The following is a 19,233-nucleotide window of genomic DNA, read 5'->3' as shown; positions in this document are numbered from 1 at the left end:
CTAGAATGTAGTTCATCAGGCCGTAGAGAGCTGACCTAATTCAAAGAAATTAGGTGTTCTTTGACCACTTATTTCTTAATCTCAAGCTTCAGTCTTGACCCTTCAGTTTGTACTTCATTTCTGCCATAAACCTGCTTTTTTGGAAAACTTGAGCCAAAGCAGGAATTGAACACTTCAGCCTCTTCTTTGTAATCTATTAACAATTTGCCCTCCTCATTGAGATGAACCACTATTGTTTTTCTCTGTATTTTCCTGTGAACATACTTGAAGAAAGTTTTTATGTTACTTTATGCATCCCTTGCTAACCTCAGCTCATTCTCAGCTTTAGAAACATAGATACAGAGTGAGGCAGAAGGGGTCTCCTGGGTCATTTAGTCTGACCCCCGGCTCCAGCCAGCTCCGTTCATGACATGCCTACCATTTGCATGTCCACACTGTCCTTGAACACCCTCACCAATGGGACCTCAACCACCTCCCATGGAGACCCATTCTATACCCTTGGGGTCAGACTAATGGTCAGGAAGTACTTCCTGTCATTCAAATTGAACCTTGGTTCCCTGAGCTTGGATCCGTTGGAAAGTGTGGAGAACAGGTCTCTACCCACCATGTGACACCCCTTCGCGTACCTATATGTCACCAACAGATCCCCTCGTAGTCTCATCTTCTCCAGGCTGAAAAGGTCCAGTTCCCTCATTCTTGCCTCATATGGCTTTCCCTGCAACCTGGCCACCATCCTTGTGGCCCTATGCTGCACTGATTCTAACCTGGCTATATCCTTCCTGTAATGTGACGTCCAGAACTGAAAACAATACTCCAGTTGCGGGCACACCAGAGTCATATAGAATGGTAGTAATACCTCTCTTGATCTAGAAGCCACACTTCTGGCTACGCAACCAAGGGTGGCATTTGCCCTCTTGACTGCCACGTCACACTGCTAACTCATGTTTTGCCTGCTGTCAACCAGTACCCTGAGATCCCTTTCACAAGGACTGCTCTCCAGCCACTTGTCCACTACCTGTACTTATGACACCCATTCCTATGCCCCAGCTGCAAGACCTTGCACTTATCCACATTGAATGCTATCCTGTTGTCCCCTGCCCACTTTCATAGTCTGTCCAGATCCTTCTGGGCAGCTTTAGCCTTCCTGGTTTCATTCCTGCACTTGTTTTTATATCCTATATTGTTTTTATATCCTATATGTTTACTTGTGGCTAGAGAAGTATTTGATGATGATGTTGTACTCCATGCTGGCTTCTAGTAATTTACACCATTGCCTTCAATAGCAATAGTAGATTAAAAGTTATTTTGTTTATTTATTTATTTAGCAGACTTATATGGTGCCCCATTCGCATCAGCCTCGGGGCGGCTTACAACATAAATAAATAACATCAATATAATAAAATACAGTTGGAGACATCCTGGTCAAAGTTGTTAAAATCAATAAATAAAATCAACAATTAAAATGACGTTTAAATAAAAAGGTCTTGGCCTGGCGCCAAAAAGCGAATAACAACAGCGCCAGGCGGACCTCTCTGGGGAGCACATTCCATAGGTTGGGCGCCACCGCAGAGAAAGCCCTCCTCCGGGTACTCACCCTCCTAATGTCCTTCATGGAGGGCTCCCGGAGAAGGGCCTCTGCCGCTGATCTCAAGGGGTGGGAGGGCACGTATGGACATAAGCGCTCCTTTAGGTAACCAGGACCCAAGCCGTTAAGGGCTTTATAGGTGATAACCAACACCTTGAATTGGGCCCAGACTTCAATGGGGAGCCAGTGAAGCTGACGGAGGACTGGAGTTATGTGAGCACAACGCCCAGTCCCCATCAGCAACCTGGCAACTCTGTTTTGCATCAATTGAAGTATCCGGACCGTCTTCAAGGGCAGCCCCACGTAGAGCGCGTTACAGAAGTCTAGTTGGGAAGTTACCAATGCGTGTGTCACTGTCGCCAGGCAGTCGTTCTCCAGGTAAGGATGCAGCTGGCAAATCAGCTGAAGCTGAAAGAAAGCACTCCTCGCCACCGCTGTTACTTGAGCTTTCAGTGAAAGCTCTGGATCGAGGAGCACTCCCAAGCTGCGGACCTTGTCCTTAAAAGGGAGTGCAGCCCCATTCAGGACAAGGTCAAGGTCCCCTTCCCCAAAGCCCGACCCGCCTACCAACAAGACCTCTGTCTTGTCTGGACTGAGCTTCAGTTTACTGGCCCTCATCCAGCCCATTACCTCAGCCAGGCACCGGTTCAGTACAGCCACTGCCTCACCTGGATTGGTGAAAATGAGAGGTAGAGCTGGGTATCATCAGCATACTGATGATTCCACAGCCCACACCTCCTAATGACCTCTCCCAGCGGTTTCATATAGATGTTGAATAGCAAGGGGGACAAAATGGATCCCTGCGGAACTCCATGGCATAACTGCCATGGCGCAGAGCCATAGTTTCCCAGCACCATCTTCTGGAATCGGCCATTGAGATAGGAGCGGAACCACTGCAAAGCAGTGCCTCCTACCCCCAATCCCGCTAGCCTATCCAGAAGGATACCATGGTCGATGGTATCGAAAGCTGCTGAGAGGTCCAGGAGGACCAACAGGAACGCACTCCCCCCATCTCTGTCCCTGCACAGGTCATCATACAGGGCAACCAAGGCAGATTCAGTACCATACCCGGCTCTGAAGCCGGACTGAAATGGGTCCAGATAATCAGTTTCATGCAAGAATGCTTGGAGTTGTCCCACCACCACCTGCTCCAACACCTTGCCCAAAAACTGGATATTGGCCACCGGTCTATAATTAGTGGCCATCTCTGGATCCAGGGATGCCTTCTTTAGGACTGGTCGGACTACCGCCTCCTTTAAAGGGGCAGGTACCCGGCCATCCCTCAGAGAGGCACTGACAACCTCCAGGATCCAGGTCCCTATCCCGTGCTTGGCGTTGTTAAGTAGCCAAGATGAGCAAGGGTCCAATAGGCAGGTGGTGGGACGTACTTGTCCAAGCACCTTGTCCATATCATCAGGCCACAATAACTGAAACTCATCCAACAAATTAGGACCAGATGGCAACATTGGTTCCTCCCCTGAAGGCTCTGAATTTCTAGTGGAGTCCAGCTCATCACGAAGTTAAATCCACAGAGCTAAATAATAAATCTATAGCGAAACTAATTATAGTATTAGTACTAGCAGTAGTGAAATTGATTTTTGCACTGGGATTGCTCAGAGGGCAAAACAACATCAAAACTTCTCCCAGCCTATCAGTTCTGATCCTGATCACTGTTTTGTCACTGCTGAAGAAGTAGGAAAACATTTATCTGTTCCCTGCTCACCCAACTGGTAAATCATCAGCTGGATAGCAGGGAAAAGTAGAGAACTACAGGCCACATTGACAACAGCCAGGGCTTTTTGTAGTCAGTGGGTCATGAGTTGTCCCCATGCGGTTTACAACATTACAAGAATGCAGTACACAGCAAGTCCTGATGCTCTGCCATGTACTTCACCAAGTACAGTTTCCAAAGACTCTTCAAAGACAACTTCATAAACAACTATAGAGAATTCAACATTCAAACGAAACAAATCACTTCACATTTGATAAATGTTGTATTAAGAAATTATACTAGCTCAAAGCTCCAGACAGGTGAGATACCCACAGCTTGCAGCAAATTAGCTCAGAAACAAGCTGTTTCCCATAAACATCAAAAATGGCTCAGCTAATTCCTGAGCCTGTCCAAATTTGATTCTTCTGCTGACATCCACACAGGCTAACAGTTTAGGATGGTTTGCAAGCCTCCCAGATGCCCGGATGTCAAACGGAGATTAAACCTAGCGATGAAATTCTATGAAGAAAGGTTGAAGAAGACAGGTATATTTAGTGTATGCTTGAATAGATTATTAAGACTCAGTATAACTATACTCAAATATTTGAAGGGTTGACTGAATGATTTTTTAAAGTTGCATCACAGAATAAGAACTAAACCAATGGATTCAAAGAACAAAAAGGGTGATTACAAGTAAACATTAGAAAGAATATCTAGACAGTAAGAGCTGTCCAGTAGCGGATTGGAGTGCTTCCAAATGTGGTGGCCTCTCTTTCATTACCTGATATTGGATGCCAACTTATAAGAGATACTGCATTTGTGGATTTCCTACACTACCAGTTTGTAGATAAGAAACTGGTTGTTTCTTTTTAGGCAGAGGTTATAGTACAGATAAACTAAGAATGCTTTTTCATATTTACTGATATACACATTGCTTTGAATTAGTCACCTATTCTATGGAACTTATCACCAGGATACCATAATTAGAGTGTTGCACCCTTTTGACAGGTGATGCAAATGGTGCAGTGGTTTAACTGCTGTGCTACTGGGCTGGTTGATCGAAAGGTCACCTGTTTGAATTTGCACAACAGGGTGAGTTCCTGTTGCTCCGTCCCGGCTCCTGCCGACCTTGCCGTTCAAAAGCATGCATATGCTAGTAGATGAAAAGGTACCACTTTGGTAGGCAGGCAACAGCGTTCCGTGCACTTTGGTGTTTAGTCATGCCGGCCACATGACCACGGAGACGGTCTGCAGACAAATGCTGGCTTCCCTCAGCTAGGAAACGGAGATGAGCACTGCCAGCTAGAGTCAGACATGACTGGACTTAACATCAAGGGGAAACCTTTACCTATACCTTTTACCCTTTTGACGGCTAAAAGACTGATATAAGCCAGAGAGGTCTGCCTGGCGCCGTCATTATTTGTTTTTCGGCACCAGGCCAAGACCTTTTTATTTAAACGTTATTTTAATTGTTGAATTTATTTATTGATTTTATATTTATGCCGGGATGTTTCCAGTTTTTATGCATTTGTATAGCTATTTATTTGTATTGGAAGCCGCCCCAAGGCTTTTGCAAATGGGACAGCATATAAGTATTCTAAATAAATAAATAAATAAATATTACACCACCAGATGGTAATGAGATGGTACCAGTTTTTAAATTATTAATTGTATCTTTTTATGAATGTTGTGAGCCGCCCCAAGGCTTTGTTGCAATGGGGGCGGCACAGAAATATTTTAAATAAATAAATAAATAAATAAATGTAAATGTCCACCTTCTAAAACACAATGAAGCAAGGCCATTTCAGTATTCAAACAGGAGGTATTTACAAACCATACGAAGTATGCCACATGTGCAAAAACCATTTTTACAAACTACAGCCGACAAAAATGCACTGCAAGTCTTTCACAATGACCAAGGACCAAATGAACTTGACTCCTATATTATTCTGATTTATATCAGCTGCATACTCTCTTTCAACCAACCTGGCTATTTTTGTTGTATGTGATCAAGTTATCTCTGCATTACGGTGAACCTATGAAAGCTCTCCAGAATGTCCTGTCCTTGACAGCCCTACTCAGGCTGTGGCTTTCTTTATTTATGTAGTTAATCTGTCTCAGATGTGGTTTTCCCTTTCTTTTCTTGCCTTCAACTTCCCCTAGCATGATTGTTTTCTCCAGAGAGTTTTGCTTTCTCATAATATGCCCTAAGTATGACAGCTTAAATTTTGTCAAGTTTGCTTCCAGGGAAATCAAAATAAATAGAGCTGAAAATAAAACAACAAATGGCTTCAAAGAAAACTAATTGTTAAATTATTTTATTTATCTAACAGGCATAATAAATGTTCATCTGAATGAATACATTGTGGATTTCTTACAGAAATAATTACTGCAAATTAGAGAAATAATTGCTACATACATAGTTCCAAAATGTAACACAAGGACATATTTATTGAAAACATAATTGCCATTATGTCTTAGTTGAAACAGCCATGACTGTAATACCAACCTGTCAGAAGACAACTTTCATGATTCATAATGCAAACTGTATCTACTACAGACATAAATAACTCACAAACTAGCTGGGTCAAGTATCCATTAATATATCTATAGGAAAGATCTAATGAAATTATATCTAGTCTTCTAGACATCCCTATAGTGTGCAGTAGGCTTAAAACAAGTATTTGGCAAGCACAGACAGCCCCTCCAATGTGCTGCTGGAGCACTTTCTGTTTATAGCAGTCAAATAAGGATCATAAAATTCAGTTTCAAATCCCTCTAAAAAAGTGGGGAAAGTTGCAGCAAGCCCAAAGCTGCAAATTCCAGAGCCCCCCAGAATGGGGTTTTTACAGAGCAATAGCTGTTTACAGAGCAATAGCAATAGCATAAACAAAAACACTCACTGTCAAAAAAAACAAAAACAAAAAACAACCCATTACCCTGTCAAAACTGAAAGGATCTGCTTTTTTCAGGTACATAGTGAAATGCCTTTTCCTCAGAAAATGGGATGGGATGCAATTTTCCATCTAGAGCCTCAAGAAAAAGTACAAAATATGCCATTCCTTGAGGAATGTCAGGAATAAATGGGAATTGCCTCAAAGGATATGTTCACCTCTTTTTCATGAACAAAGATCCCTAAGTTGTTTCTTTGCTTTCTCTTGATACTTCACCATGACACACTTGGATTTTTTATACTAAAGGAAGCAAAACCTGGGTAAAGTCAAACACAAACTCTGAATTTTAGGAAAGCCCATTTTGAACTATTCAAAAAAATGATTAGGAAGGTCCCACAGCAAGTGACACTACAGAGAAAGGAATTCCAAGATGGGTGGGAATTTTTAAAATCAGAAAATTCTAAAAGCCCAATTACAAACAATTCCAACAAGAAAAGAAGGCAGAAGAAACTGCAACAAAAACCTTACAGATGGCTTCAACTAAAAGCTTAGAAGTGACCTGAAAACAAAAGGGGACACATATATGAAGTGCAAGGAAGACCAAGCTACAAAGAAGAGTACAGACAGAGAGCACAAAAGTACAGGGATGATGTCAGGAAGGCTAAAGCTGAGAATGAGCCAAGGCTGGTAAGGGCAGCTACAAGGCCTTCTTTAGATACATCCACAGTAAAAGACAGAGGAAATAAATGGCAGGTCAGCTACTCAGTGAAGACGTTAGGAGGATAACAGGTGACAAAGAAAAAGCAAAAGTATTCAATTCCTACTTTATGTCAGTCTTCTTCCAAAAGGTGGTCTATGACCACCCAGGCAAAGGTGAAGTACACGCTGAAAGGACAGGATTGAGAATGATAGGCAACTGCTGGAGGAACACTGCTGTCACGAGCTAAGTTTCCTTCCTTCACACATTCAAAGACAAAGACCTTTCTTGCAAAGCATTCTTTATTTACCAAAAAGTACAAAACAACCAGACTGCTTTATCATTGACAAAGTGGGCAGAGGTAATGAGTGGGGTATTGTAGGGTTCAATCCTGGGCCCAGTGCTCTTCAACATTTTTATTAATGATGTGGGTGAGGAGGTGCTTATTGGATTTGCAGATGACACTGAACTGGATGGATCACTAATACACTGGAAGACAAAATCAGAATTCAAAGTGATCTCAATAGATTAGGGAGCATTGGCTGAAAACAACAGAATAAATTTTAAAGTGATAAATGCCAAGTTCTGCACTTAGCAAGAAGAAACTAAATGCATGATTACAAGATGGGAGACACTTAGCTCAACAATATTACAAGCAAGAAGGATCTTGAAATTGTTTCAGATCACAAGCTGAATATGAATTGACAATATGATGTGGCTGCAAAAAAGGCAAATACTATTTAAGGCTATATTAATATTACTATCACTCACACATCGCGCAAAGTAATATTTCCCCTCTACTCAGCACAGATCAGATGTCATCTTGAGTACAGTGTCCAGTCCTGGGCACATCTTTTAAGAAAGATGTGGACAAATTGGAAAAGGTTCAGAGAAGGGCAATAAAGATGATCTGGGACAGGAATCAAAACCCTTTGGGGAAAGACTGAAAGAATGGGCATGTTGAGTCCTGAGAAGACCAAGGGGAGAGACAGTAGCTCTCTTCATGTACTTGAAAGGTTGTCACAAGAGGACTAGGACCTCTTCTCAATCATCCCAGAGTACAGGACACAAAATAATTAGCATTAAAAAATAAAAATAATAAAGTTACAGGAAACCAGATTCTGTCTGAACATCAGGAAAAACTTCCTAACGTTTAGACCAATACAATAATGGAAGCAATTACCTAGGGAGACTGTTGGTTTCCCACACTGGAGGTATTCAAGATGCAGCCTGACAGCTGTTAGGATGCTTTAACTTGTAAGAGTCCTGCATTAGGCAGTGGATTGGACCCGATCGCTTATTGGTCCCTTCCAACTGTATGATTCACCTTTTGACAGCTGTCAAGAGAAAGTAATATAAACACCTATTTACCAGCCACTTCTTTATACCCACAGTGGTGTTGGTTGCCCAGATTTGGAAGAACCCACTGTGAGTACAACAACCTATACAATAAGCAATGGATTTTCTGGGTGGGTTGCTGCCCTCAAACCCACTTGGGGGCAAATCCACATGAAATGGTCTGGGTTTGCACAACATAACAACTAACTGAAGCTTGTCGCAGACAATGAATTGTCATGCCATGCAAACCAAGTCCTATATTGAAATCCTACTGTTTAATCACTGTTACAATGACTTAATTGTCTTCATCTTCAAATATATGAGTAATCTTCTGAATAAGCTCCAACTTAGAATCATTTTGGGGCACTAAGAAAAAAATAGAATAGACCCCCAAAGTGCTTCTGGCCCCACAGAACTGGTTTAAAATCTGTTCTTATTCAGGAATGTTGGTAGATAGTCAATAATACATTCACTCTTCTTCTGGATCATGGGGAGCACACAATTCAACTCCATGGAGTCCTGGTGAATTCCAGAGCATATTAGACCTTTACTATATCCTTCACTCATGCCTCCTCCAATTATGCCTCCTCCAATTATTGTGCAGAATTGACTTGTCCACTGACTTGTCAGAGAGCCTGTTGTTAGGTGACTCTTGGTTTCTTATTTGATCTGAACTAGCAGTAAGTAGTTCCATTGGTTGATTCTGAATAACTGCTGATAGAGTACTCATTGATCTTCCACTAGTACTTTATTTGTTGGTGTTGAAATGGTGTGACTTCTGAAAGGACTGTAGAACATCTGGCTTTTCCACCAAGGAGTTCACCAAAGACTTTGATGCCTGAGAAGGGGATACTGACAAGTTGTGACTATGATCCAGCCTCTGTGTCAATTACCTACCCAAATGCAGTATATTCTGCCACAATGAGGGCCCTGTCCCTGGTTGCTAATTAAATAGCATGCAGAAATGAGCCTGTAAAAAGATGGCTGAAATGGCAATATTTTTAAGCCTGCTGTTAAGAGCCTCAGAAACTCCTTCACGTGCCTACTCAGTGAAATAGTCAATGCATCAAAGCATTTTCTTAAGGCTGTCTTCACATGCTTGTCACATTGATTCTTCAACTTCCTTCCTTTTCAACAGTAAAAATGGGACATATTTTAATATGTCTCATGATTTCCTCCAGAAAACTAACTGAGATCTAACTAAGAATCTACTCAGAAGCATCTACTCAGAAGATGTCAAGAACAGCTGAAAAAGGCTTCTTCTTTTTTTCTTGGCCAAAATGAGATGTGAACTGGCAAATGATTTTCTAAGGCAGCTCACCGTTCACATTCCCTCAGATGCCAACAGACTATTACAGCAGCAGCAGTCTTTCCCTGCCATACTGCATAGAGTAAAGAGTTGGTACCTGCCTCTTTTTTTACATTTACTTTACCTCGCTCATAATTCTAGCTTCAAAAATGTTAAAGGAAACATTTAAATAAGATGCCTCCAGAAAATATATGTTGGAAAGAGCTTGAGGGTTTTTCTTTCTTGATAAAAAAAAGTACTATAGCTTTAACAAACGCATCAACATTTGGTGTTTTCCATTAATACAGTTACATAAAGGTATTGTATGGCTTCTACTGGAAGAATGGCTAAAAAGTTTCAACAGATAGCATACTGAACTTTTACAGCATTCAAAAACTGGTTTCTTGAAACCATGCCAGGGCCTTATGAACTTCAGCTTGTTAAGAAGCACACTAGACATAATTGCCTTGAGAATGCCTTCCCAATCATTCTGTAAAGAGCTGCTTTTGCTGTGAGAATGAGACTGTTTATCTTACTGAAGCAGCTCCATCTATACTTTGTCTCTTTGGGGAGGGGAGGGTTGAAGCCCGCATGTACTAACATTTTCTGAAACAAGGGGAAATAACAACTTTATAAAAACCATAGCAAGAGGTGCTATCTTTTGCTTTTGGCTTAAGGAGACAAATAGATGGATACATGGTGTATACCCTGACCTATTCAAGGAACCAATATGGACACAGAATAAGGGCATGTAAACTTTCTGCATCCCTATTTCATCATTGTATTCAATAAACTATATATCAATTCTGGCACAGGTGATTTTGTTTCTTCCTAAGTATCTTCCAACCTGAAGTGAGCTGCCTCTGGTGGGGCTGAAAGATCTCCCCATCTGATCTGTGTTATTCTATTTATTCGTCCTAGTGAGCTGTGGTAGTAGAAGACAGCAGTGTTTGATCTTTTCCATTTTTATCTAGTAAGACTTCCCTTATACTATCAAATAATTTTACAGTGAGAGTACAAACCACTTATGGCTATCTGTAAGCCCACTAAAATGCAGCAAAAGCATGTGTGCTGTAAATGCACAAGACATACTGTTACCTTTGTCTCTGCATCTGACAGGATGAGAGGAAACTGCCATATCAAGGCACGTTGTATGTGGAAGGATTGAGCAGTGACATGGCAACAGTGTTTTCTCGATTCTTGGTTACCTACCACTGCCAATGAACAAACAGATGGAACCTGAGTGATACATTACCATTATAGAGGCCTCATTTAAAATGTCCTACAGCAGACTTCCTCATTCTGATGGCCTTCAGAGGCATTTGGACTGAAACTCCCAGAATTTCTATCCAGCAGAGCCACTGACTAGGAATTCTGGGTGTTGCAATCCAGACACATCTGGAAGGCACAAGGTTGGGGAAGGCTATCCCACAGGTTAAGTATGATCTGCAGAGTATTTTGTTCACCCATAAAGTAAAGTGCAAACAGTGGCAAGCACTGTTTAGCAAGTAGGAAAACTGCTGCCCCATATCATTCCTCTTACAAGAGGTGCCTGCCTCCCAAGGTGCCCTCACTTTATAGTTCAGCATTCTCTCTTTCCATCCCCAAACTTCAGCTGCTTTAAACACACAAAACTTAAGAGCTACTAGTTGGCATGGTAGAAAAAAATGAGTCAGCTTGTCTAATTATTTGTATAGGGATAACAAATCTGGCAAGAGAGCCTCCTGGCTATGAGGTGGCATACAAATGCAAAATAAGAAATAAATAATAAACAATGTACTATGACTTTAACAAATAAGTTAACAAATTAACAACATCTTAACAAATACCTCTGATTCCAATGGAATCTGTTTATTCATACATACTTCACATGATAAAATAAATTGCAATCCTGAGATGTTTTAATCTCGATTGCTTTTGGCCCTCTTGCAAATATGACCTTAATGTTTTACATGGCCTATTTTATGATTAGTGAAAGTTTAAAGGATTATAACGAATTGACAGCAAGTGACTAAATTTCTTGAAATGTATTAAAACAGTGAACACAATTCTCCCCACACTCTCACTTACACTATTCTACCCATAAGCAATTTTCTTATGAGCAGTGGGCTGTTTTTCTTAATCTGTAAAGGTCAATCCATGTACAATGGTATACACCATTTAGAGTACATGAAAATTTATTCCTGCTAAAGTTGGCCGAGATAATGCACTCACTCCCCATGTTTCACTCCTAGCTTATAAAACCCCTTGGTTTAGTTTTATCCAAATGCAGGTATGACTATAAAGCATGGCTAAAAAGGATCAACCAGGGCTTGACATTGACCTAATTGCATATAGGGATAAGCCAAGGTTCCTGGCAGCATGCTTGGTCATGCTGACCCAATCGTTCCTGTAGGAAGCAAGGCTGACTAAATAAACCATGACCTGCTTACGGTGATGTGGAAACCAGGAACTCTGGGTTGTCTCTTTCCTTTAACAAGCTAAGTACCATAAACTATCAACAACCATGACTGATGTCTGCAGTTATTTAACTGTTCCTGATCAGGAAGCATTTACCATCACATTGCCTCATTCATGAGAAGACAGATTTAGAATTCCTGTTTAACACTATATGTCAGTCATACAAATTTGTTTGAATTGGCAAACTATCACACACCTATAAAGCCTGCCTTAAATTACTGGTAGCCTGCTGTTCGCAGCAAAAAAAATAAAAAATAAAATCAGGATCGTTCCACTGGAGCTACAGAGAGAAAACAGTAATCCAGATTTCCTAATTCAAATCTGTAAAGCTAATTTAACAATAGCTATGCCTTTTACTGAGTTTCATATACAGTAGAACACTGCAAATAAGAACCTACAACAAAATATTATAGTATAACACAACATTACAGTTTTCAAGAGGGAAAGAAAAATGACTCTTTCCTCCTGAGCTCACAGTAAGCCACAATAGAAATTTTCCTAGAATATATACGACAGGGTAGAAAATTCCAAGAGGTCATCAAGACTGTTAGTGAGCAGTGTCAATAAAGCTATTACAAAAGAAGGCTTCCTTCACAGAAATGAAAATCTTACTCAAACAAGAACAAAAAGAAAGATTAACTTATACAAGGTAAATACAAGCAGACAATAAGAGATGCAAACAAAAAAATCATTTTCAGAAGCACAGCACTAACAAAGTCAAAGACAATAATAAAGCATTCTTTACGATGTAAATAAATCAGAAGCAGGAAACCAGCTGGAAGGCAAGTGGAGTTAGACTTCTTTGAAAAGCTCAATACACATGTGGACAAGGGTTAACTGCCAGATTCTGAATGGTTTCACACATCATGACAAGCAACCTTGCATGGCTGCAATAGTTCATGGGTTTTTTACCATGTGTCTGACAGATGATCAGGTTCATTGCAGCAGCTCTTCTCTCCCTCCTGCCATCTCCTACCCTCTCATTCCTCCATGTGATATCTCAGGAGGCACCACAGGAAGGAATGAGGCTTCCCTCTTTGACAGCCATGATTCTGATTCAAATTCACCTCACTGTTGCTGTCAAGCAGTCTCTGTTGCACAAATGGGACATGTGCAGCAGAAAAGAGAGCTAATCAAGCACTGCCTCCTGCTCCAAAGCAGGCCATTGGAACAGAAGAGGAGTTCCTACTCCACATTCAGGCAAAAGGCTAGGGAAATCTCCTGGACAGCACTACAGAAAAGAACACATGTGAGTGGAAGAGGAATCAGTTCGGCAGCAGTGACTGGTTGGGGGATATGTGCCCCAGTGGATTCTTCCACCAGCTCGCATTCTTTCTCCAACTTGTACCCACTGGAAACACCTCTCAGGCACACCAGAGCAAAAAAAGGGAAAAGTGCCACTTCCCCTCTTCACTGCCACTTGTTAGAAAGGCACTCAGATGGATGAGTACTGGGTTGAGAACACCTCTACTGGCCATGAGAGCAGGAAAGAAGGATGATAAGAGAACCTGCTGCGACATGCAGCCTCCAACCAGGTACCAGCACCCAGCTGATTTGCACCCCTTCTGCTCACATGCAAAAGGTGCCTCCCTCTGACATACCAGAGGAGAAGCTCAGGAGAAATCCAGTGAAGGCACAGAACCCCCAACTGGATGCCACCACTCAGCTAATTCTCACTCCTCCTGGTCATGTGTAAAAGGGGCTTCCCTTTGCTGCATGAGAGGGGTGGTAGAGGAGGAATCTGCTGAGTCACACAGCCTACAGCTAAGCACCATCAGCCAGATGACTTTCACCCCTCCGACTTGCACATGACGGGCTTCTCTTGGGCATATGAGAGGGACAAAGGGGGAATTACGTGAGAGATGCTGCTCTTTTTCCAGCACTGACCAGCTGATTGCCTGCTCCTGTCCCAAAGCAGGTATTTAGGACAGGAGGTGGGTGGAATAGGGATACCAATGAGTGTTGCACAAAACAGCATCTGTCAGTAGTGCTATCTGGTTAGCCACTTGGCAAGAGGAATCAAAATGCCCATGTCATACCGCCTTTATACAAAGGTTCTGTGCAACCCTACTTGGAATATTGTGTTCTGTTTTGGTCATGAGACCTAAAAAGGATACAGTAGAGTTGGACAAACTGCAGAATGGGCAACAAGGATAATCAAGCCCTTGAAGCAACTTCCCTACAAGGAAAGGTTACAACTTCTGGGACTATTTGGTTTAGGGAAAACAAACATAGGGAAATATGAAAGAGATGTACAAAATCATACACAGTGTGGAGAAAGTAGATAGACAGACTTTTATGCCACTCTTTGTTAATAGTAAAACCTGCAGTACCAGCAATTTCATTGCTGAAAGAGGAAGGATGTTTTTACACAGTATACAATTGAGCTGTTGGATTCACTATCACAACATGTGGCCACTAATCCTGATGTCTTTAAATCAGACAAGGCAAACTCCTGAAAGAAAAGGCTATCGGGGACTACTAGTCCCAATAGCTATATGCTACCTCCTGCATTTATAGTGTTCATATATATACCAGTTGCTAGGAAACACAAGTGGGAGATGTTATTGCACTCTACTTTTGAGTTTCTCAGAGGCAACTGGTTGGCCATTCTGTGAACAGAATGTTGGATTTGATGGACCCTTGGTCTACTCCAGTATGAGTTTTCTTATGTTCCTACATGAGTTATCTCTGGCATGCCCCATAGCACTGAAGGACTCATATTCAGAAGTGATTCCTGCTAAATATTGGTGTCAGGTGAGATTCCTGAGAAAGAGAAGAAGAGAAAGGTGTCCTTTTCTCGCTTTCCTTCTAAAACCTCTCAGTTAAAGGTAGAGAAAAGTTTCTAAAAGTTTTGGTAAGAATCTCTCTGTCTTTTAAGTTAGCCAACTTGGTAGTCCCTCCTTTCTAATTTCCTTTTCCTGTCTCAACTGTCACCCTCAATATTCCATGTCTTAGCCACTCCCAACATCCCATTGTCCTGAAACCTCATAGATATTTTACTTTCAATTTATGAACTAAAATAGTTCTGTGTATCACTCCTCTCCCAAGTATATTGAAACCACTTATTTCTGGGTAGCCCTATTTTGCTTCTAAGCTTTATATACATAGAACCTGCTATGAATAACATAAATAAATAAACCAGCTGAGTTCAGTATTAGAAGAAATCATTTCCTCTCCCAGCACCCTGCCACTCATGAAACAATGAAATTCATACTTGCTTATATATGCTCATACAAGCTTTGTTCACCTTTATTGAACTCATTAAAGCAAAGATTCTACTTTAAAAGTCCAAATTTTCACATTTGTATGTTCAATTAAAATTGGAATGATAAAGACAAAACATGATAAACATGATAAAAACAACTTCCTGCTAGTAAAAGCCATGTTCTGCAGCCACAAGTGCATTCAAAATCGCCAGCAACTGTTTAATGGTGATCAAAGATTAGTGCTATAATGTAAACACTGAAGTGTGTGTGGGGGGGGGATTACACATTTCAAATTAATGAATATATCTGACATAATTCACATTTATGAATATTACACTACCAAAAAGCTGTAAGTTATAGATTAGAATGAACAAGATGGGGTTACTCAAGGACCTACAGTGTAATGCTAGTGTCTTGATCTATTTTCTGCACTGCATTTTACATATTTCATACTAGCTAGCTCACAGAATCAGAAAAAAAATAGATTTCCTTTTCTAAGAAAATCTTAGAAATATTTTCCAGTCTTGCTGATAAATACATGCATTTTTAAAGTTGTTTACACATTGTTTTTGTACCTTTTATATGTTCACTTGTTTTTAACAAGTCCTAAGGAATAATATGCAATATGTTATTAAAAAGAATAGTATTCAACAGCCACAGTGGTGCAGTTTAGGCTGGACCTCAAGGCCAGAGTCTTGCAGCCCAAGGCGTCCCTAAATAAGCACCCAGACAGTAGCAGGTGATGAGGGCATCAAGGTAGCAGAAGCAAACTTCATTTTATTCCTATAGTCATAATGATGCTACACTTTATGTGGGTTTGAATGGCAAAAAAGCACATACTCAGCTGGCAAACCTTCTAAAATATAGGGAATATGGAAGCAGTTACAAAATACAGAATAGCTAACAGGGTATAGAAAGATAATGTTTGTTTGGTGTTTTACAACTCAAGTAATACACATGGTACCTGGCCATTTAAAGGCCATAATACCCACAAATGAATAGTACATCCATAGTCTAATCATCTAATTCTGCCAGTGGATAACATGCAATATAACTAATACTTTTAGTAATCAACAATTTTATTCAATTTTTACTGTTACAATATTCACACTACATAGCATACATCTCTCCATATTTTCTGTTGAAAAGAATGGGCAAGTGAACGAAGTAAGAAAGTGAACAAAATCATTTTAAAGACTTTGTACAACAAATAATACATTTATCAAAATGAATCCTAAAAAAGTAAATCGGACTAGACAGTAGAAATTGAGACTAACCATGTCACTATGAAATGTTGGTACAGCTGTGTAGTTGTACGTATCACATTTATTTAATGATACTTCCCTTAAAATCCATCTAATCAGCTCACATTATCCTTTTTACACAGATTGTGTCATTATAATACTAAGAGTTATCTGTAAATTCACTATGACAAGCAGCATGCTAACCAAAATTATGTTACTATTACTTCCAGAAACTGCATGGCCATCTGAACTGCAGATTACAAAAATGAAAAAATTAAACACCTTTAAAAACTTTATATTTGCATAGAGATAATGTGGCAGCTTGATAAAATAATAAACCTGTTACTGTGGAGAATCCTGGAAAACTCTTGCCTTTTTTCTTTCTGTGCCTGTCTCAGAAACTACTATCATTACTTCAGGCCTGTTCTTTTCAGTGGAATACAGTCAATGATTAGTTCAAGTTTTAGATCAATACCCCATCAATTTATTTTACCATGCTATGCTGGTTCTTGGGCTAGTCTTAATAGAGGAAATGTATGCGGCAGACCTTCTTTTACTTGACTAAAGTGAAATGCTTTTTAAAATTGTCTTCTCACCTGCAGCATAATATTTAATATTACACTATTAATTGCTAACATTAAATGCTGTCTAATATATTGCATGAGGTCCCTCTGGATTAGAAGTTGGTTCCCTTCATCTAGAAATGCTTAATAACCCAGTGTCATATAATTCTAAAATTTGTGATCACCTGCTGCATGTATTTTAGTTATTCTATGTGATTTACATTGCTTCACTGTACAACCTTATTAATTAGACACAGTTAATTTTTCCTGCAACTGAGGACTCTAAGCATAGGCAAGAGAAAAAAGCTAATTCCCATACAATAATAAATATGCAATAGTTTAATTTCAAAATTAATGTTTTTGTCATATAGAAAAAGAAAAGCTGTGCAGAATAACACTAATAATAGCATGTCAAGCTGCCCATATATTCCAAAGTTCTGCACCAGTGCAAGTAATAGAGGAAAGGCAAGTACCTGCTGACGCATTGGGGAGGAGGGGGTATTAATATAAAAACCAGTGACTTTGAGACGCATAAACATGTAACACAAACGTCTAGCTCAGTTGTACATGCTCAGAGGAGACACAATTTAGAGTTACTATGAATAATACTGGCCAGAATGAAGATGATGATAATGATGGTGATGGTGATGAGGCGGAAGTTACTAGCCCCAGCAGCTGATGGGGAAGCATATCCCTACCTCAGCAAGTTGGATAAAGGAATAGGTCCAGATCCACTGCCCAGGAGCCCGCCTTTCCTGCCAGCCAAGAGTTTGTCCACCAATGCCACATTCCCAGTGCGAGCAGCTTCCAGCAGTTCCTGGTCCTTCCCCATGGTCGGGATTCATCGGAGAACCTTCTCACTCACCACCCTAACCCCCAAAATATTATATAGGCTATTCCCTTCTTCCCTGTCAAGATTACCCACTTCACGAAAATATCTCCTGCTCGTCCATCAAACAAACTGAGCGATGAGGATATTCCTGCAGCCTTCACAGACCAGCAGAAAAAGGAGCAGCAGTAGGAGGGAGGGAAAAATCACCTCCTCCTCCTCCTATTTTCACCGGATCATTTCTGGGTGGAGTGTGGAAGAAAAAGGAGCGGGGGGGAAGAGGAAGAACGAATCTTCCCCACCTTCAGACAACATTCTAGTTCAAGGGAAGGGAAGGGTGGGAGGCTGTGCCAGGCAGAAGCAGGCTAAGAGTGAGGGAGATACTAACGACCAACAGGGCGTGAGAGGGGAGGCGCAGTCTTGGCCATCCAGGCCCGTTGCTGAGGAGACAAGAATTCTCTGCTTCTGAATGGCTGGCTAGGTTATTGGTCCCCCTCCCCTATTTGGCTCCCCGTCGCACGTCCTTGCTCTGGCTCCTGCCGCGTTGGGGATTCTGCTGCCTTCCCTCAGCTGTCCAGCCCGCCCAAATCGCGGCGGCAACGGCAACTCGTCTCCAGCTTCCACTGCGGTGTCGCGCGCGAGCACGCACGACACGCGCGCGCACGCGGGGGCAGAGGGGGGCTCAGCGAAAAGGCTGCTTGAGAGGAAAGTTACCGCGCAGCGCGCGCTCCCCCGACCGCCTCACGCGGGCACAGCGTTAGGGAGTGGGGCGACGGAAGGGAAGTGTGTGCACGGAGGGAGGACCGGCCTGTGATGCTTTCTTGTCGGGATGGAGAACCGAAGCCGACATAACATTTCGGAGGGGGAATATGTGCTAGGATCCCTTTATGACGGTGGCGGCGGGGCAGGACAGGGTTGCCTGTAGTGGAGGAAAAAGGGGTGTGGGGACAGCTCGGATTCTCCAGAGTGCAGGGGATCTTCAAGGAGCATGCCCCTTATCGGGGGTTCCCCTCCCCCTTGGTGATATCAAGGCGCCTCCACACTTTTAAAGGGCTCCCCTCACGCTCCTCCACTCCGGCCGGTAAAGGACTGCAGGTTTGCCTCTGAACCCACTAAGGTCTCTGTAAAAATGGCACATCAGAATCCACAACGGAAAGTATTAGGAGACGTACAGTCTCACTTCTAGGAGGATTGTCCCCTCCTTCCTTTTTAAGGGTACTATATAGGATCATTGACCATACACCTGATTCTCTTGAATTGGTAAGTATTTGGATGAGTTACTCTTAAAAAGACTGTCCTTGGGGTGAAATGTGAAGAATTTGGTGAAGGCGCTCCGAGGACGAATTTTAGTGTTGCACACACGAAATATTTCTCAGAACAGAGGAACAAAATAATGTGCAAATATACAACGAAGT

General features: G+C 41.5%; 1 protein-coding gene across 1 annotated transcript in view; it reads right to left on the bottom strand.

The window, feature by feature from the left end:
* ANKS1B (ankyrin repeat and sterile alpha motif domain containing 1B) overlaps positions 1-18,816 on the bottom strand; it is a 325,003-nt gene extending 306,187 nt beyond the window's left edge. Inside the window, exon 1 of the mRNA XM_044454764.1 lies at positions 17,688-18,816. Within this exon, the coding sequence (XP_044310699.1) occupies positions 17,688-17,821 (134 nt within the window). The 5' untranslated portion in view covers positions 17,822-18,816. The remainder of the gene's footprint in view (positions 1-17,687) is intronic.
* Between the last annotated feature and the right edge of the window lie 417 nt (positions 18,817-19,233).

Source organism: Varanus komodoensis, unplaced genomic scaffold (genome assembly GCF_004798865.1).
Source record: "Varanus komodoensis strain SLA01 unplaced genomic scaffold, ASM479886v1 scaffold8, whole genome shotgun sequence".
In the NCBI taxonomy this organism is placed as follows: domain Eukaryota; kingdom Metazoa; phylum Chordata; class Lepidosauria; order Squamata; family Varanidae; genus Varanus; species Varanus komodoensis.
Note: the sequence above shows the minus strand (reverse complement) of the source record. Positions and strands in the feature narration are given on the sequence as shown.